Source organism: Plutella xylostella, chromosome 17, assembly GCF_932276165.1.
Source record: "Plutella xylostella chromosome 17, ilPluXylo3.1, whole genome shotgun sequence".
Classification (NCBI taxonomy): Eukaryota; Metazoa; Arthropoda; class Insecta; order Lepidoptera; family Plutellidae; genus Plutella; species Plutella xylostella.
Window position 1 is genome coordinate 710,552 of NC_063997.1, and position 18,885 is coordinate 729,436.

Consider the following 18,885-nt stretch of genomic DNA (forward strand, 5'->3'; position numbering starts at 1 on the left):
GAAATTTAAAACCGTGAAATGCTCTAGCGCACTCGCTGAAAGATAAACAGCAGGTTACCGGTACGGGTAGATACAGGTAACCAGTATCTCTATGTAAGCACCCTAATGGTGATATACATTGGTTCAGTGCCTGGACGCAGTAAGGCAGATTTCACGACACAGTCGCATTGGTCTTGGTTGAAAATAGCGTCCAAGCGGGATCAGTACCAACATAGTACTCTACTGGGTCCAGTCACTGAACCAATATAAACTATCTCTAATAACAAGCACTATTCCTGTACGTCTAGTATAGGTTGTTGATAGTTGACACAACGTTTATAGTTTCAGTTTTCTTCCATACATTTACAAGCAGCGCCTCTAGCGGAAACTATCATAAACTAAAATTGGTAGTATGAGTTATTTCAAATCGTAGTTTTAAAAAACGAAATAAGTTTACGTGTAAATTATAGCTTTTTGGTAGTACGAGTTACATGTTTGACAGATCTTAGGTAGTCAGCTTCAACGAATTCGAAAACTTTCATAGTTGTTGCTCTCACTGAAAATTTGTAGGTGAGAAGCGTTTTTGTTGTTGGTTAGGATCTAGTTAGAATTTAATTTGTGACTATCAGCGATCATATTTTGCGTGGCGAATGGCTGCAGAGGCAGAGGAAACCCTATTAACCACTAGGAACTAACACAAACTTAAGAATGCGGAGTAATGATGGCAGGAATAGTGCTTGTTATTAGAGATAGTTTATATTGGTTCAGTGACTGGACCCAGTAGAGTACTATGTTGGTACTGATCCCGCTTGGACGCTATTTTCAACCAAGTCCAATGCGACTGTGTCGTGAAATCTGCCTTACTGCGTCCAGGCACTGAACCAATGTATATCACCATTAGGGTGCTTACATAGAGATACTGGTTACCTGTATCTACCCGTACCGGTAACCTGCTGTTTATCTTTCAGCGAGTGCGCTAGAGCATTTCACGGTTTTAAATTTCTCAGTGAGCGATACCTAATCAAGTTACCGGTACGGGTAGATACAGGGAACCCGATTCTTTACGTAAGCACCCTTAGAAATGAAAAATAAATGTTTAAAAATAATAATTTATTACTTATATAGTTATCCATTACATAAATGGCCTAAATCCCCACGAGAGGACGATAGCGTCGCGGCGTTGACTGCCTCGGACGAATCACGCGTCGACGGGTTGTCCTAGGACTCTGCCTTAGTCTCAGTGGGGCAACAAGTATTGGGCTTCTTCCGACGACAGGGCATCTTGGGCTTCGTCCAACGACAGAGCGTCTTGGGCTCCCCACATGTGCAGAATAGGTCGTAGGAGATTCTACACCATGTACGGACATTTATTTATGGCAGTTAACCTGCCGTGGGGTCCATCGGCAGGCTTGTTTAGGTCCCCATTCCTGTAAATAGTACGAATAGATTAGGTCTAGTAAAATATTATTTATTCCTACAATTTTACCTTAAGTTATCGTAAACATAATAAGTATATAGGTAGGTAGGTACTTACCTTTCCATAAAATCTACAATTAGGTACTTCGAATTGCGATGCATTTGTGAGGATCATTCTTAATTCTATAATTTTTATAAATAAAAGCTTGTAAACCAAATTTCAGTTTGTTTTTGTTAGAGTCATTGACATTGATTGACATATATATTTTGGTTAGAGTCATTGACATATAATATACGAAAATCAAGACGCCAAAATGACATGTGTGTTTGCCCTTTCTTTTTACAAGCGCTAGAAAGAGGTAAAGTATCTAGAGTGAAGTTCGCACAATCGAGTTGTAGCATAAACGATATCGCATGAACTATAATAAAAAAATGTAACTCATACTACCAATTAACTTGGAAACTAATAGTTTGACGTGCTTACGATTTCTATCAACGTTGACATATATTGCAAGCCCGTACTAGACGCTCTGCCATCATTACTCCGCATTCTTAAGTTTGTGTTAGTTCCTAGTGGTTAATAGGGTTTCCTCTGCCTCTGCAGCCATTCGCCACGCAAAATATGATCGCTGATAGTCACAAATTAAATTCTAACTAGATCCTAACCAACAACAAAAACGCTTCTCACCTACAAATTTTCAGTGAGAGCAACAACTATGAAAGTTTTCGAATTCGTTGAAGCTGACTACCTAAGATCTGTCAAACATGTAACTCGTACTACCAAAAAGCTATAATTTACACGTAAACTTATTTCGTTTTTTAAAACTACGATTTGAAATAACTCATACTACCAATTTTAGTTTATGATAGTTTCCGCTAGAGGCGCTGCTTGTAAATGTATGGAAGAAAACTGAAACTATAAACGTTGTGTCAACTATCAACAACCTATACTAGACGTACTGTTGAGTACGATGCGGAAAGGTGGACGCTTACCTTTAGGGGTGACTCCAATCTGTCAGTTACCCAGGGTGAATTCTGGGAAACGTAAGCATGTCCGAGAGTTTACCATACCCTATTTTTTTACATCGTTAGTAGGTAGGTAGTTAGATACCTAGGTATTGATGAAAATCACTGATCTTGAAAAGTATTTCATTTTGTCAAACTTAAGTATTTTTACGCCATCTATTACCGAGTAGCAGAAGTGTATTGTAATGCGAGAACGTTATGTTTATGCATTTAATATATTTTATAGGATGTTCAGCAGGGTTAAAATTTTATGAATGTAAGAAATTGTTAGGTTGTTAGGTACCAACCTACTTTAAAGTTTTATGGAAATCTCCATGTTGTAATGGTTTTAGGAAAGTATAAAATAAGAAACAAAACGAAAAGGAGTGGTTGCGGTAGGGAACAACCATGTAAAAACGAAACGTTTTTTAAGATGTCATGTCATCTGTCATAGTGGCTGTCAGTGTCAATTTATCTTCTGTCACTTTTTGTTGATCGCGCACGCATTTGGGAAAAAGGAAAATAAAAAATATTTTCGCAAAATATTACGAGTGTCTCTACGCTGATCATGACTTTAAAATTGTGCGATGCAGTGATAACAGTGCGTCATTAATAAGTGTACAATACGTGTACACAAGTGTCCTAACAATAAAATGATGTGAAACAATTGGATTCTAATCGTCCTCGACTCGTTTCGTGCATCAGCGAATGCTTACCGAAGGGTAGAAATGCTCGTTTCTGTGAATTCATAGTGAAATTACTTAACCAACAACATGTTTAGAAGCAGAAGCTGGTTCGGGGGCGGATGGGGACGCCCTAAAAACCCCCATTCGCTGGAGAGATTGAAGTATTTACATAATATTCTGTGCAAGAATACGACGGTGTCAGAGAGCAATCGGGGCACTTTAGTGGAGTCCTTGAGGTGTATCGCCGAGATACTTATATGGGGTGATCAGAATGATAGCTCTGTGTTTGAGTAAGTATTGTAGTATCTAGTTTAGGGTGGTGAGAATTCATATTTTAGATAACAGTAAGGCTGCCTTGCCAGTATGAAACCTGCACAAGTTGTCCTAGGCAAGCAATATGCGTAGTCTGAGAAAAACTATAAAAGTGTAAATGCTTCACATAATGAGCTGTTATGCTACTAACTCAGGTTGTCCGTGACAAACAGATTGCCTCCCGTGAAGTAGCCTAAAACAGACCATAAGTATTTAACAAGTCAAAGTAACTGCAATAAAGCCATATAGGTCTAGAGCAGTACTAGAATAGAATAGAATAGAATAATATTTATTTCAGACATAAGTCCATAGATGTGTTAGTAACAATTTGGCTTATTTTCTAGGTTAGTTACATTATTAAATTTAAAACTAGAGCCATTGTGTAGTTTTATATCTTTTTATTTTAATCAGCAGGTGTTATCCTTGAACAAGGTAATTTATGCTTTTATCAATGTCAGATTAAATTGCTATTAAAATGTGCTCTACCTTGTAGATTACTTTATACTTTTTCTGAATTTGCAAGACTTAAACTGACTATATTATTACAAACAGGAAAATATAAAATGTATTGATGCACTATTATGTCTTGTATAATTGTAAATCCAAAACATCAAATAATACACCTTCCTGAAGTTATCAAAAATTATTATTATGTCACTTCCACAGTGAGATGAGTATTAAGAAGCTCCATAAAAAACAATACTTAATACAGTCAGACACACTGACATATTTAAATATTTTAGTAAGTCAGTAGGCCAATGACTAACTTCAGACTGGCAGATAAAGTTCATAGTCTATTCAACTCTACTGATAATGATTTTATACAAAACATGCTTGCAGTTTATTGATCCTCAATACTTTGTTTCATAATCTATGCAAACATGATTCATAAAAATAATACCTCACCAAAATTACTAATGTTTTAAATATAGTGTACTGATTGTTTGTTAACTGACTTAAATACGTAGGTGGTCTGAAAAGTTTCCGACCTCAACGTGAAGATGGCAGCTCACATCAATTAAAGTCAGGGAATGTAACTGTGCATCTTTTGACAGCAACACTTCAAAGATTCAGCCATTTTTGACGCGTGGTTTTTATTTTACAGTCCTTTGAGTGAGTCGATGTGAGCATTTCTGTGAAAATTGAAAAAATCAAGTATCTGTCTTAAAATATTGGTTTTTGAATGGGAATAACCCTACGCAAATCAAAGATGAGTTAGATTCTGTGTACGGGGTCTCTTCACCGTCACTTACCACTGTAAAATTTTGGGCACCCGAATTTAAATGTGGCCGTAAGAGCTTCGGAGATGATGAACGTTCGGGACGTCCAAAAACTGTAACTACTGACGATAACATCGCTAAAGTTCTCCAAATGGTGTTAGACGACCGCCGAATTAAAGTGAGAGAGAGGCAGAGGCAATGAAAATGTCCAGAGAACGTGTTTGTCACATATTAAATCAAGATTTAGGCATGAGAAGCCTGTCCGCGCGTTGGCTGCCGCGTTTGCTTAACGTCAGACCAACGACGTGTTCGAATGAACATTTCCAAAGCTCTGTTGGCGCAGTTTAGGCGCAATAAATCCGTGTTTTGGCGCCGCCTAATTACTGTTTGACAGGCTATGTAGAAGAATAAAAATTAATTTTAAGAAAAAAAATCTTGTATCTATGTTAGGTCGGAAACTTTTCAGACCACCCACGTAAATGATTCACTGAACTAAAAGTCAAAGTCAAAGTCAAAAATTTTTATTCATCGTACAAATATAAAATTTTCTGATGAACGTCAATTTTTACAAATTACTCTCCATTCGGATAAGGGGGGGCTCTTTCTGTCTAAGGAGAAGAATGGAGGCAAGAAACTCCTGAGCCATCTTTTCAAAAAAAGACTTAAAACTAGTTGGTATACAATACATATAAGCTTAATAATAATTATTATAATAATATGAGCAGAGCTAACTACTTATCACAGCCATGCATTAACGTCCTCTAAGTAATCATCAATTTTATAATAAGCTTTTTTACTGAGTTTCTCTTTAATGTAACACTTAAACTTATTCTCTGGCATTTGAGCAACTTCTGTTGGAAGCTTATTATAAAATCTAATACAGTACCCCAAAAACGATTTATTAACTTTCGCCAGACGCATCGCTGGAAAAGCCAGCTTATGCTTGTTCCTAGTATTAATGTCATGATTACTGCCAATTGTATCAAAAGTTGAAATACTCTTTCGTACATACATTAAATTGGAAAAAATGAACTGACATGGAACTGTAAGGATGTTAATTTCTTTAAATAGTTCTCTCAATGAATCCCTGGAACCAAGTTTGTATATAGAGCGGATGGCTCTTTTCTGTAATACAAATATAGTTTCAATATCAGCGGCTCTACCCCAAAGCAAAATGCCATACGACAATAAGCTGTGAAAATAACTAAAGTAATAAATATGTGGGGGCATAAATATGTGGGGGCATCTCACACACGGCCATCCGACCCCAAGCTAGGCAGAACCTGTGTTATGGGTGTCGGACAGCTGATATATCTACACAAATACATAGATAGATAGATACTAAATATAAATATCAACACCCAAGACCCGAGTACAAATATTTGTCTTTAAACAAATATCTGCGCCAGCCGGGAATCGAACCCGGGACCTTCGGCATAGCAGTCAGGGCCACTAACCACTACGCCATTCGACCGTCAAAAACAAAGTAAACTAATCTGGCGGTTTCAACGTCGGTCAGTTGTCTAATTTTCCGTACAGCAAAAGCTACCGAGCTCAACCTTCCAGCCAATTTGGCAATGTGAGGTCCCCACTGTAACTTTGAATCTATAGTCATACCAAGAAAGACAGTATCATTAACTAGGTCCAATTTATTCCCATCTAGAATAATGTTAGTATCGCATTGTCTAACATTCGGCAGTGTAAATTTAATACATTTCGTTTTCTTAGAATTCAATAAAAGATTATTTACGGTAAACCAATCGTGTATGTCAGATAGAATAGAATTAATTTCATAAAAATTATTTTCACTTCTTTTAACTTTAAAAAGCAAAGAAGTAACGTCAGCAAATAAAACTATATTAGTCAATTTTTCAACCATAAAAGGCAAGTCATTAATATAAATGAGGAATAAAAATGGTCCTAGAATAGATCCTTGAGGGACGCCTATCTTTACATGAGCCCCCTGTGATTTAGTATTGTTAATATCAACCCTTTGTTGCCTCTTGTCTAAATATGAAGCTATCAAATCTAAAGCCTTTCCTGCCTTTCCATAGTATCTCAGTTTCGAAATTAAAGTCTGATGGTCTACACAATCAAACGCCTTCGACAGATCACAGAAGACTCCAATAGCATCGTGATGGTCTTCCCAGGCGTCAATGTGTATATTGTAAAAGATATGATTAGATTTAAAGTTTAATTATCAAGTTAAATAATGCAATCTCAAGTTATTATAGCTACAGATGTATTACACTATATTTTCCACTTAAATAGGGTGCCTTTTCACCAGAGATGTGCTATACAGCTATGCTGAAATGATATGAAAAAAATATGTTCCTACCAGTGCTATGGTAAGTATAACCTAGTAGTATATAGTAAGTATATACCTGGTAAGTATATAGTAAGTAGACCAAACAATACATGATTGGTGGATATCAAATGCATTCATAGCAACATAACATAGCACATCTCTGGTAGAAACCATCCTAATCCTAATTGTATTTTCCAATAATCAATAACATCCGGCAAAATATACAGAGCCCAAATAACAAATGTTGAACATTCCAGCTTCTTCCTGGAGAAGAACATGCTGTCGTATTTCCTGAAGATCATGCGGCAGCGCTGTGGGGGCTCCTCATTCGTGTGCGTGCAGCTGCTGCAGACACTCAACATACTGTTCGAGAACATACGGAACGAGACCAGCCTGTGTGAGTGTTGGAGTTAATATAGAGGGTTACAGTTGCTTGATGAACTTCAGAGAGCTGATGTTTCTTGTTGTTAGTTCATCTTTGGAGGGCTGATTTTTCTTGCAACAAGATAAAGGCCAGTCACCGAGAAAATCTAACATTGACCTTTGCATGTACAACCAATCACAATCTCTGCCGAATGAATACTCTAGCTCTAGTGTTCGTCACCAATAAGATACCTACACTAAGGATGAGGCCCCATTGGTGCGTCGCATCGCATCGTCGACATCGTCCCAAAGGAACTGTCATAAAAAATATGTCCGTTCCTTTCGGACGACGTGACGCAACGCACCAATGGCGCTTCACCCTAAGTAGAAGATTAGTGTGTTGTACAATTATAACAATAACGCCACCCCCCACAGACTACCTGCTGAGCAACAACCACGTGAACTCGATCATCGTGCACAAGTTCGACTTCTCCGACGAGGAGGTGATGGCGTACTACGTGTCGTTCCTCAAGACGCTCAGCCTCAAGCTCAACAACCACACCATACACTTCTTCTACAACGAGGTATGAAACTCACTGAAGAAGGTACCAGGGGGGAACGCTCTTAATCGACGAACGAACGAACGAGAATTATCACGCAATCGGCACGCTTAATGCAACGAGATAGAGTCTTGGTTAGCGCTGCAGAGTGACCCTGCAGTGTTTATTGTTCTTCTTAGCGTGTCTGTGCCTGCAGTGTACGCGCTACACCACAGATTTCATACTAATGGGTCTCTAATGGGTGTCACTCGTAGTCGCTACAACATGGCTGCTTATTGCGCTGACAGTCTAACATTCATGTATTAAAGCTATGTATTGTAGGTGTAACAATGGTTTAGGTAGGTACCGGAAAGAGAAATATACATACGAGTACCTAAATGTAGAATGAATATAATGTTCCAAAACAATTGTGTTTATGGTCACTGTTTCAGTCAATTTTAAATTTACTTTTATTTTGCTTACACAAGCAATGTAAGTAAATAAGAATGTCAGTCTTGGATTTACGGTCATAAAACTCATAAATGTCCTTTCAACTAAATAATAAATACCAATAGCAATACTAAAAGCAGGTATTTATTACCTTCCAAATATCGAAAAGTCTGAAAGTCACCTTCGCATTATTGTGGCGTTGAACCTGGAAACAGTAAAAAGTGTAGTTGTGTTTATTTGTATGTAAATGTTACATACCGGTTTTAGGAAAGTACCGTCGAAAACTGGAAATGCAATATGCATATGCAACATTACACATATACCTACCTAATGAATTACGTTATGTATGACTCGTTCTGAATAAAGCAACAACGCATCAGGTTCTTGGTTATAGGTTCCAAAAGAAATATATGTAGGTATCATAAACTTATCAACAAAATAGTTCAATAGCTAAAACGTCCTGTAACTTTTCTATGATTAAGGGGGTCTCTCTACCATTTCCAGCTTCCACAACTTAAAAACAAACTTATAAAATATGTAACTCAGCTAACAATATCTCTATAAATAAACAACCCAATCTAATTCCACCATTACTTCCAGCACACCAAGGACTTCCCTCTCTACACGGAGGCCATAAAGTTCTTCAACCACCCCGAGTCTATGGTCCGTATTGCAGTAAGGACGCTCACGCTAAACGTCTACCGGGTACAAGATGCCAGTATGCTGCGGTTTATTAGAGATAGGTGAGTGAAGTATAGCTGTCCTTTTCTGTCTTGTTGTAAGCACTTTACAGCTTATTCATTCACTCACACTCAACGTCAATCGGGTGTGTCGGATGCAGGATTCTAGTATGCTGAGGTTTATTAGAGACAGGTGAGTGAACTGTAGCTGTCCTTTTCTTTCTTGTTCTTAGTTATAAGGCTTGTAGGTGACACATAGTATGGATTAGGGTCGTGAGGTCAAATGACATAATGAGCAAATCAAATGATTCCATAAAGCAATAGAATACAGTTCTGCAACCCACGGCAGGTCCTCGGTATTGAAGGAAGTAACTGATGTCATAGTATATTTTATTAATCATTGTTATGTTTGATCCAAAGCATCATTAAGTTTATGACGTACTAAAAACGTTATGTTGCATGCAATTTGCCGAAACGAAACATAAACAAACTCGTAAATTATGTTATTTATACATTAATACTCGTACCTTCCTACCATCGTAACAAAATGTGTGTTCACGTAAAAAACCTTGGAGATTTATTAATTTAGTTTCAGACTTATGTCTAGTTTTACAAAACATTGAAAAAATTACATTTTGAGGAGTACCCTATCAATGGTACAAAATGAAGTATTTACAATATATATACACTCACGTGCAATGAAATAGTTCCACTCACAAAAACATTTAATTGAAAATTTGAAAAAAATATTACTACTAATACTATTTTAGTTGGTTATATACTGATGCTTCGTTAAATGTACTTAAATTTTGCAGGAGGTGTCATAAAGTTACCTTTTTCCGTTTAGGAGTAATTTTGTGTTTTTCTCAGTGGAACCTTTTCATTGCCCGTGAGTGTAATTAGAATTTTACTCTGTTAAACTTACAATAATAAATTTATACACTAGAATCATCGTACAATATGCTGTCTTATCACTAGAGCGATTACTTACAGGCAATACTTTTTATAAAAGTAAACCATTTCATGCATATTCGTGTGTTATTACAGAACGGCCGCCCCGTACTTCAGCAACCTGGTGTGGTTCATCGGCAAGCACATCCTGGAGCTCGACGCTTGTGTCAGAAACGACATGGAGTGAGTCTATACTTCTTATTCTTCTTATTGTAGTGTCGGTTACATGAAGGCCAGACCAGAGTTGATAAACTGTTGGGACAGGAACGCAGGATAGTTAGTCAGATTAGCGTTGGTCGCTAATTGCCCAGGTGATCCAGGTTTGCTGGATGTATGTAAGGTACAGGTGATTCGTTACTCGAAGAGGTTTCGTCAGGCATTCATAAGTCTCAATCTAATCAATCTCTTCGTATTTTAACTACAATCTAACTTACTAACTATAACTAAGTTATGTTAATGCATGCGTGATTGCCTCAAACAGATCTAAAGCGATAGATGCAAAAATTTACAATAGGACTTTGTGTTTCTCGGAGATTTTATACATATTGGCATAATCGCGCAGTATTTGTTGACGTCATTTATTAGTAAACACGTGCGAATTACTGGTTGCTATACGTATGTATACTGTACTGTGTGCTTATAAAATGTATGTATCTGCAATACTCGTATGTACACAGGTAGCCAGTTGAACTTGGCCCTCATTTGAGTCGTAGAATAATGACTCACCTTGGCCAATTGGCATTGCAGAAACACTTGTATATTTTTGTCGCTTTATCAATTTGATTACATGGTTTACGTAATATTCATTTAGAAATGTACCTCTAAGATTACTTTGAAGAATTGAAGTATATCTCTATACAAACTTACGATATCATAATATATTCAAATGTTGAGTACAATCGACTTATTACCTATTTCATATCCGAGATCAATAAACAGCTTACTTAAGTACATCAATGCAAATTGATTACTTCGCAAATACACAGCCACAATTTTTATCGTACAGTCGTATACATAATTGTATTTTACATCTTCTACCAATTTAAATTGTAGCAAAGTTTATAAGCAGCAAAATAAAAGAAATCTTATCTGTAACTTTACATTTAAATGTCGCCGCTCTCTAGAATTCGTTCATTGGCATACATATTAATTCGCAAAACTATCACTAACAAGATAAACTATCAGTTTCACACCTGACAACGCCAAGTTTAGTAGAACTTTAGTACCTATAGAATTATAGAATGCAGCGCCGTGATTGGCTGTTTGTTATGATAAAGTTATGCTTAAATAGATTTACTCAAGTGTCAAACTGGGCCAATGTTTCCCACTTCGTTAAATTATTATCACTTATACCGTCAGAAGTTAAAATGCCACCCTGCAAACCAGTATTACAAGTCCATAAATGTATTTATAACAACACCACAAATTTGTTTTTGTTTATTTTCTTTACAGCCACCAATCGCAACAGAAATTGGACGACATAGTGGCAGAACACTTGGACCATCTCCACTACATCAATGACATTCTGTGCTTGAACATTCCCGACCTAAACGATGTATTGACCGAACATTTACTTCACAAACTATTCGTCCCACTGTACATTTACTCGCTAACTGCCGAATCAAGGCGGTCCAACTACAACCGGGATCAGATACAAAGCATAGAGTCTATTACTAGGAACTTAGAGGCTATTTTAAAAGGCAAAAGCGAATCGCCCGGCCGGATGAACTATCCAAGGCAACGTATGGAGTCAGAGGACGAAGCTAAACCTTCAGTTTCCTGTGTTGTTTCGCTATTCCTACTATCACAAGTTTTCTTAATTATAACCCACGGCCCTATAGTCCATTCACTAGCGTGGATTATACTGCAGTCGGATTTAACAGTATTCGAGGATGGTGCTACAAAAATCCTAGAAATGTACATAAGCAACGCTAAACCGAATAACGTTAAGCTGGAGTTTTCGAAGCCGCAGTTGAGCTTAGAGAAGGCTTTAGAAAGCACATCGGGTCACGAGCGAGACTATACGACTCCAGAATACACAGGTCCAAAGACGTTTTTTGACCCGGACAAAGACACGGATCAGTCCAGCTGTGATCTAGACCCCGAGTTGGTTTCCACTTCCCTTCCGTCCACGTCGCACATAAGTGAGACTTCGAGCGTCGCTCACGACTCGACAGAGGATCTAGCCACAAGAGTACATTCCATTAAATCGGCTACTGCAATAGCGCCGAAACCAAACATGCCTGATTCTCCATTACCCGATTCTGGAATCGAATCCAGCTCGTCCAAAACTGAATCGGAGTTGAATAATATAACTGATGAGGAGAAACAAAAGTTGAGAGGAGCGACAGTGGCGCCCTCACCAGCAGTGTATACATTGGAGAGTATATTGGAAAGGCAAAACAGAGAGATAGAGAAGCGGCCATTTTTGAAAACTATTTTTGACTCGCTGGATTGCAGCGAAAATGACTACAAAGCGCTTTTCGCGCTATGTTTGCTGTTTGCGCTCATAAATAACAAAGGTGAGTAAAGACTCAAGTTTTTATTTATGTTATTGAATAAATAATATTGCAGCTCGACTTAAATGACTGCCGTGAATGAAGTAGTGGCTTGAAGATGTTTCTATGTTCTAAAATATAAACCGAATTGGATGTTTGACCAAATTAATAACTCTGTGTTCTGTCTATCTGTGCTTGCCTGGTTGTTAGTCGGTAAGATATTTTCTTCGTTACGTCCTAAATATGTATTGGCCTACACACTATTCCTATATTCACGCTAGCCTGTCTTGTACTTTTATGTGCATCGTTCATTAGTATTCAAATATCCATAATGCCATGCTTTTTATCATAATTATTAATCGTTATTTCATTCACAAATAATTTTCTTTTCATGTACTTATACATAAGTATAATATTATATAAACTTAATATACACTATTCTAACTTCTACCAAATTTCTATAGGAGTGAACACAGAACTGCTAGACACGTTACTCTGCCCGGAGTTAGAAGATAAATCAAAGAGAAAATCCATTTCGGAAGCGGCGCCATCTAGTGAGGGCGAGGCGGAACCAGTGACTCCCACACCTAGCGCCAAGCCGTGGCCGAGCTTCAACGCACTACTGGTTGCCAAGTTGATGTCTATAGCTAATTCTAGCTGTAAACCTTGTAAGTAATCCTGAATTAATTATGATTATCTAAACGTAAATTGGGTTTTCTATCTATGGGCCTGCAGACAACACTGTGTTGCGACGTCATATCGTAAAAATTTGCAAATGAAAGTTTTTCAACACAAATGCTTGATTGCAGTCGCAATTTTTTGCCATGAAACATCGCAACGTAGTGTTGTGTTACTTAGATTAGTGCAATATACTATATTCCTTATCCTTATACATATAGTGCATTGACACACTATTTATTCCATACAATTATAGTATGGATAATTTCTCATTTGTCTTTTAATTGCCATGTAAGTATACTGGCATGGAGCTATCCTATCATATCCCACTTTACAATACCTAAACTTACAAGTATTCCACCTTTTTTCCAGCATCAAAAGTCCGTCTAGTAACGCTAGAGCTAAGCGTCACCCTTCTACGCATAGCGTGCGGCGGCGCGGCCGGGCCCAGCGCGCGGTACCTCGCACAGACTGAGACATTGAGGCAACGGGCCGCCGCTTTAGCGAGAAACTTTTATAAGTGTGACGACATCTTCTTAGACATGTTTGAGGACGAGTAAGTATTGTACCTAGACATAGTCGTAATACGAAGGACGTATGGTGCAATTATAGTGCAAAGGGTTCTAGTGCGCAGTATCTGTCACAGACTGAGACACTGAGGCAACGGGCGGCCGCTTTAGCGAGGAAATTTTATAAGTGTGACGACATCTTCTTGGACATGTTTGAGGACGAGTGAGTATATATAATACAGTCGTAATAATAGGGTTTCGTTCCCGTGTTCCCGGGAATTCCCGGGAAATGTCATTCCCGAAACCGGGAAAAAAAAATGATTCCCGGGAATTCCCGGGTATTATTTTTCATCGACTCTATGCTATATTTTCATCTTTATTTATCTGTTTCTCCTACCTAAAACCAAAAAAAATATCGGCTTTTACATATATGACCATAGATTATGTAAAAGCTAATTGTAGAGAATTGGTCAAATATCTCACAATAAATAGAAATGATCTTCCTTCAATAGCTTTTATTATTGATCTCAAAGTTTGTTATTTTATATGTCAAAATGTCATGTTACTTGTCACCGTACTTTCTTTTTATAAATCAAAAAAGGATCATCAACATTCTCCCGGCCAAAAAAAATACATAAATTTAAAAAGATACAAAATAAAATTAAAGGTACAAAATAAATTCATTCAGAGCTACCTAACACTATTAATTTAGTTAGTGGTCGCCGCAATATGCCGCCCGACGTCCGAATGTCCGCTACTCTACATAAACCGTCGGGCCCAGGGAAAACTTTAACAACCACTCCTCTAAGCCAAACATTCCTAGGTAGAGAAGGATCCGCCACCAAAACCAAAGACCCCTCGACTAACAAACAATCCTGTACTCGAGACGGTCGAGGAACCAATGTGGGCAAGTACTCACGCAGCCATCGCTTCCAAAACGCGTCGGCTAACCGTTGCGCGTCTCTCCAGCACTTTCGGGAAACCTGATCACAGTTACCCAACCAGGGTACATTAGATGGTCCACCCATAAGAAAATGATTAGGTGTAAGAGATTCTGGATCACTCTCCGACACAGAGACGTGCGTCAAGGGACGTGAGTTCAGCGTGTGCTCAACCTCTGTCAGCAATGTCATCAGCGTTTCCTCCTTTGGTGCTTGCTCGTTGAGGACCGTTTTCAGCGATGTTTTAACGCTCCGCACTAATCTCTCCCAGCAGCCGCCCATGTGCGGAGCCAGCGGTGGATTAAATCGCCACTCGATCCTTTCATTGGTCAAAAATTTCGATACTTCCGATTGATCTACCTCCTTCAGTACCCTTTTAAGTTCAGTGTTCGCGCCTCGGAAGTTGGTTCCGTTATCGGAATAAATGACCTTTGGGTTTCCCCTCCGGTTCATCATGCGTCTCAGCGCCATGATGGCCGAGTCAGTAGTCAAGCTGCCGGCCAACTCGATGTGCACCGCTCTGGTCGTCATGCACGTGAACAGGGCACCGTATCGTTTCTCGTGCCGTCTCCCGATCGTAACAGTCATGGGACCAAAGTAATCCAGCCCACAGTGTGCGAATACTCTGTGATGATGAGCTAATCTCGCTAATGGTAAGTCTCCTGTAGGGGGGTGTAAAGGCTGAGATTTTCGTTGACGACAAATCAAACAGCTGTGTTGAACAGCCTTGACAGTTGATCGCAGATTTATCACCCAGTACTTCTGTCTCAGATCGTTCACGACGGTTTCGGTATTCCCATGGAAGGCCTTTTCATGGTAATGACGTATCATTAATCGCGTGTACTGATGCTTTCCGTCCAGCAGTACAGGATCAAGTGTACCCGTGTCTACGTCTTGAACCACCCTTGCTCTTCCTTTCAGTCGCAAAACTCCACTGTCGTCTATATACGAGCATAAGTTCTTAAGCTTGCTGCATTTCTCGATCGGCTTGTTCGTTTCGATTCTGGCTATATCTTCGCCAAAGCTTTCATGCTGGCTCTGTATGATCCACAATTGCTCAGCACGATCCATATGCCGACTCTCCAAAGACACTCGTGATTTATTTCGGAGCCTTTCAACAAATAAAATGACGTTAGCTGATGCTCGTATCAAACGTAACCATCTTGAGAAACGATTAATGTCAGGTAGTGGCATTGCTGGTCGGGTACGTGTCGCCATTGTATATTCAATGTCATCTAAGATAGTAGGCGGCGTAATCTTTGGCCATCTATCTTCAGTAAGTTTCAAGAAATCAGGGCCCGTCGTCCATTTGAGTTTTGTGGTGTCATGTCGCTTTGCCCTTGTCGCTTCATCGGCAACATTTAACTCGCCTGGTAACCACTTCCATTCATCTGAATTTGACAGCTCTCTGATTTCGGATATTCGATTCGAGACGAACGATTTCTTGTCTTGCGGGGTGTTCTGTAACCAGTGCCACACTACTCTGGAATCTGTCCAAAAAAAACGATCCACAATATTCAGGTCATGCTCCCTTTGAACAGTGGCGCCTAGTCGAGCACCCATGAGAGCCGCTTGAAGCTCTAGACGAGGTATGGTAATCAATTTCAATGGTGCGACTCTACATTTTCCAGCTGCAAAGGCTACCTCACCGTTGTGTCTACGCAAGTAAGCTACTGCCGAAAATGCTTGTTCTGAGGCATCCACAAAAACGTGCAGTTGAAACTGATCGAAAGCACTGAAACCATAACAACGAGGTACCATAAACTCTTCACACGACTTTAAATCTATCAGGAATTCACTCCAGGTTCGTGTAAAGGTATCACCTATTAACTCGTCCCATTTCACGCCGCTTCGCCAAAGTTGCTGCAACAAAATTTTGCCTCGAATTAACAGTGGACCAAGTAAACCTAAAGGATCGAAAACAGACATTATGACTTTAAGCATTTGACGTTTAGTGGGTTTTTGTGATCCGTCGACAATGTCTGCTTCCAACTTCTTGAAACTCAGGTCGAACCCAAGAGCATCTTTCTGTGGCTTCCATATCATTCCCAAGGTGCGCTGAGAGCTCTCCGTTTGCAATAAGCTAACCGACGGCGTCTCTGTTGGCTCAGGAAGACATTCAGGTTTATTCGATACGAAGCCTCTTATCTCGAATCCACCAGCATGGTGAATCGCAGTGACGTCGGCTACTAGTTGCTTCATCTCTTCAACTGTGTCCACGCTATCACAATAGTCATCTACATAGTGTCTTCTTTTAATAGCTATCACGGCGCGCGGATGAGATTCAGCATATTGGTCAGCATTCTTTCTAATAATGTACGTAGCAGTACACGGAGATGATTTCGCGCCAAAAATCATCGAAGTCATTTTGTACGTACGGGGAGGTTGATCTCTATTCATCCCACGCCACAAAAATAGTTGCGATTTCTGATCCTCTTCGTTTATTTTGACACGCATAAACATTTCTTTGATATCTCCCGTAACTGCTACCGCCCTCTCTCGAAAACGGAACAAAACACCAACTAATGAATTAAGAAGGTCAGGGCCTGCTAGCAACTCCGTATTCAGAGAAATGCCTTTTGTTTCTGCTCTCGCATCATGCACTAGGCGAAGCTTTCCCGGTTTAGACGGATTGCGTACTCCGAAATGTGGCAAGTACCAAAGTCTCGGGCCGGCCAAAGTTTCATGGACTTCTTCTGCATAATGTTTTTCCAGTAAATTATCCACCTGCTTCGAATAGTCAATCGAGAAAGCGGGGTCAACGTCCATCATCCTCTCTATCACCTTCAGTCGCTGCACTGCGCTCCCTTTATTCTCCGGCAGAGCGACGTCATCCGATCTCCACAGCAGCCCGGTCTCCCATCTGTCACCGATCTTCCTGGTCTTCGCGTCGAGAATACTCATAGCTCGCTGTTCACCTGGTGAAAACTTATCATTCTCCTCATGTTTTACACCAAGGCTATCGACACGAAAATAATCCTTAACCAAGTCATGTAATTCGACGTCAGCTTCAGAGTGATGGAGATGGTTTGTGAATTCTTTGTTTACCTTACAACTAGATGATACGAATCCGTGAAGTACCCAGCCTAGGTTAGTCCGCGAAGCAACAGGCTCGTTCGCTCGTCCTTCTCGGTTCTCTCTTATCAATATCAGCTGTAAATAATCCTGGCCAATTAGAATCTCCGGATAGCCATCATACTCCTCTAGCGGCACATCCTGTAAATGTAGACAACTTTCTATTAATTTTCTATCGACCTTTTGTGTGGGCAAGCGGAGTGAGTCTACAGTACGTATTTTCGGCAAATAAAAGGAACCCGTAGAAGTGTGTAACGTCACGGCAACTGCAAGGCTATCGTTCTCTCTTTTCGTTTCGCCGACAGCGCCCTGCAAATTAAGGTTCACGCGAGGACCCTCTGCACCAATTTTTTCAGCTAGGCGGGAGTCTATCAAGCTTATGGTAGACCCCCCGTCTATCATGACACACGTGCGGACGCTACCAGCAGGACCCTCCACATTGACAGGTAAGACTCCTACATACCTCCGCCCCTCTTGTTCGGGTTTAGTCCATAAGTTGGCCGTAGTCTCAGTCGTTTTATCATTATCGCCATTAGACTGCTTACTTTTGGTCCAATTTAGCCAGTCTTCGCGATGAAGCAATGTGTGGTGCCCACGACTACACGTGGCACATTGACGTCTGGACCTGCAGCGCTCACGTCGATGTTTGGGGCTGAAACATTTGAAACACAGCTTCTTATTACAAATCCAGTCCCATCTCTCGTCCACAGACCTAGCACTAAATGGAGAACAGCTGTTCAAGTCGTGACCATCTTTCTCGCAGAAGGGACAGTATGGTCGTGTTGTGTCGGTCTGCCCACCGCGCTTCTGAAAGGAAACTGCATTGATCGAAGCCATATTATTCGCATTGGTCGCACCGGAATCGGAATAATCATCGACCATCGCGAGCACAGGATGACGGCCAAAACCTGAGGAAAAAGTCTTAGTCTTTAGTTGCGGCTCCATTACCCCAGCCCTACACACTAGTTCGGCCTCACGCATCAAATAATCGGATAATGCGGCTAATTTCGGACGGCGGGCGGCATCTCGGGTAACGCTATAATCTATCCACCTATAAACTAAGTTCTCAGTTAATTTATTTACAATTTCCATTACCAAATCCGGGCTGTATAAATAATCTGAACAGTTGGTCGCTGTGATTGCAGCTAAACAATTCGAAACTTTAGTCGCGAGCGTCACTAACTCCGTCCTAGAGCCACTTAGCTTCGGTATTTTCTTTATTTCTCCAATAATCTTCTGCACTATAAGATCTGGTCTTCCAAAGCGCATTTCGAG

The 18,885-nt window shown here is 39.9% G+C and overlaps 1 protein-coding gene across 1 annotated transcript in view; it reads left to right on the forward strand.

Annotated features, from left to right (window-relative positions):
- Positions 1 to 2,850: 2,850 nt before the first annotated feature.
- Positions 2,851 to 18,885, forward strand: part of LOC105398484 (protein CLEC16A homolog) — a 33,818-nt gene continuing 17,783 nt past the window's right edge. Inside the window, exons 1-8 of the mRNA XM_048626725.1 lie at positions 2,851 to 3,376; positions 7,184 to 7,323; positions 7,725 to 7,873; positions 8,879 to 9,021; positions 10,006 to 10,092; positions 11,362 to 12,431; positions 12,872 to 13,075; positions 13,458 to 13,641. Coding sequence (XP_048482682.1) covers positions 3,174 to 3,376; positions 7,184 to 7,323; positions 7,725 to 7,873; positions 8,879 to 9,021; positions 10,006 to 10,092; positions 11,362 to 12,431; positions 12,872 to 13,075; positions 13,458 to 13,641 — 2,180 coding nt within the window. The 5' untranslated portion in view covers positions 2,851 to 3,173. The remainder of the gene's footprint in view (positions 3,377 to 7,183; positions 7,324 to 7,724; positions 7,874 to 8,878; positions 9,022 to 10,005; positions 10,093 to 11,361; positions 12,432 to 12,871; positions 13,076 to 13,457; positions 13,642 to 18,885) is intronic.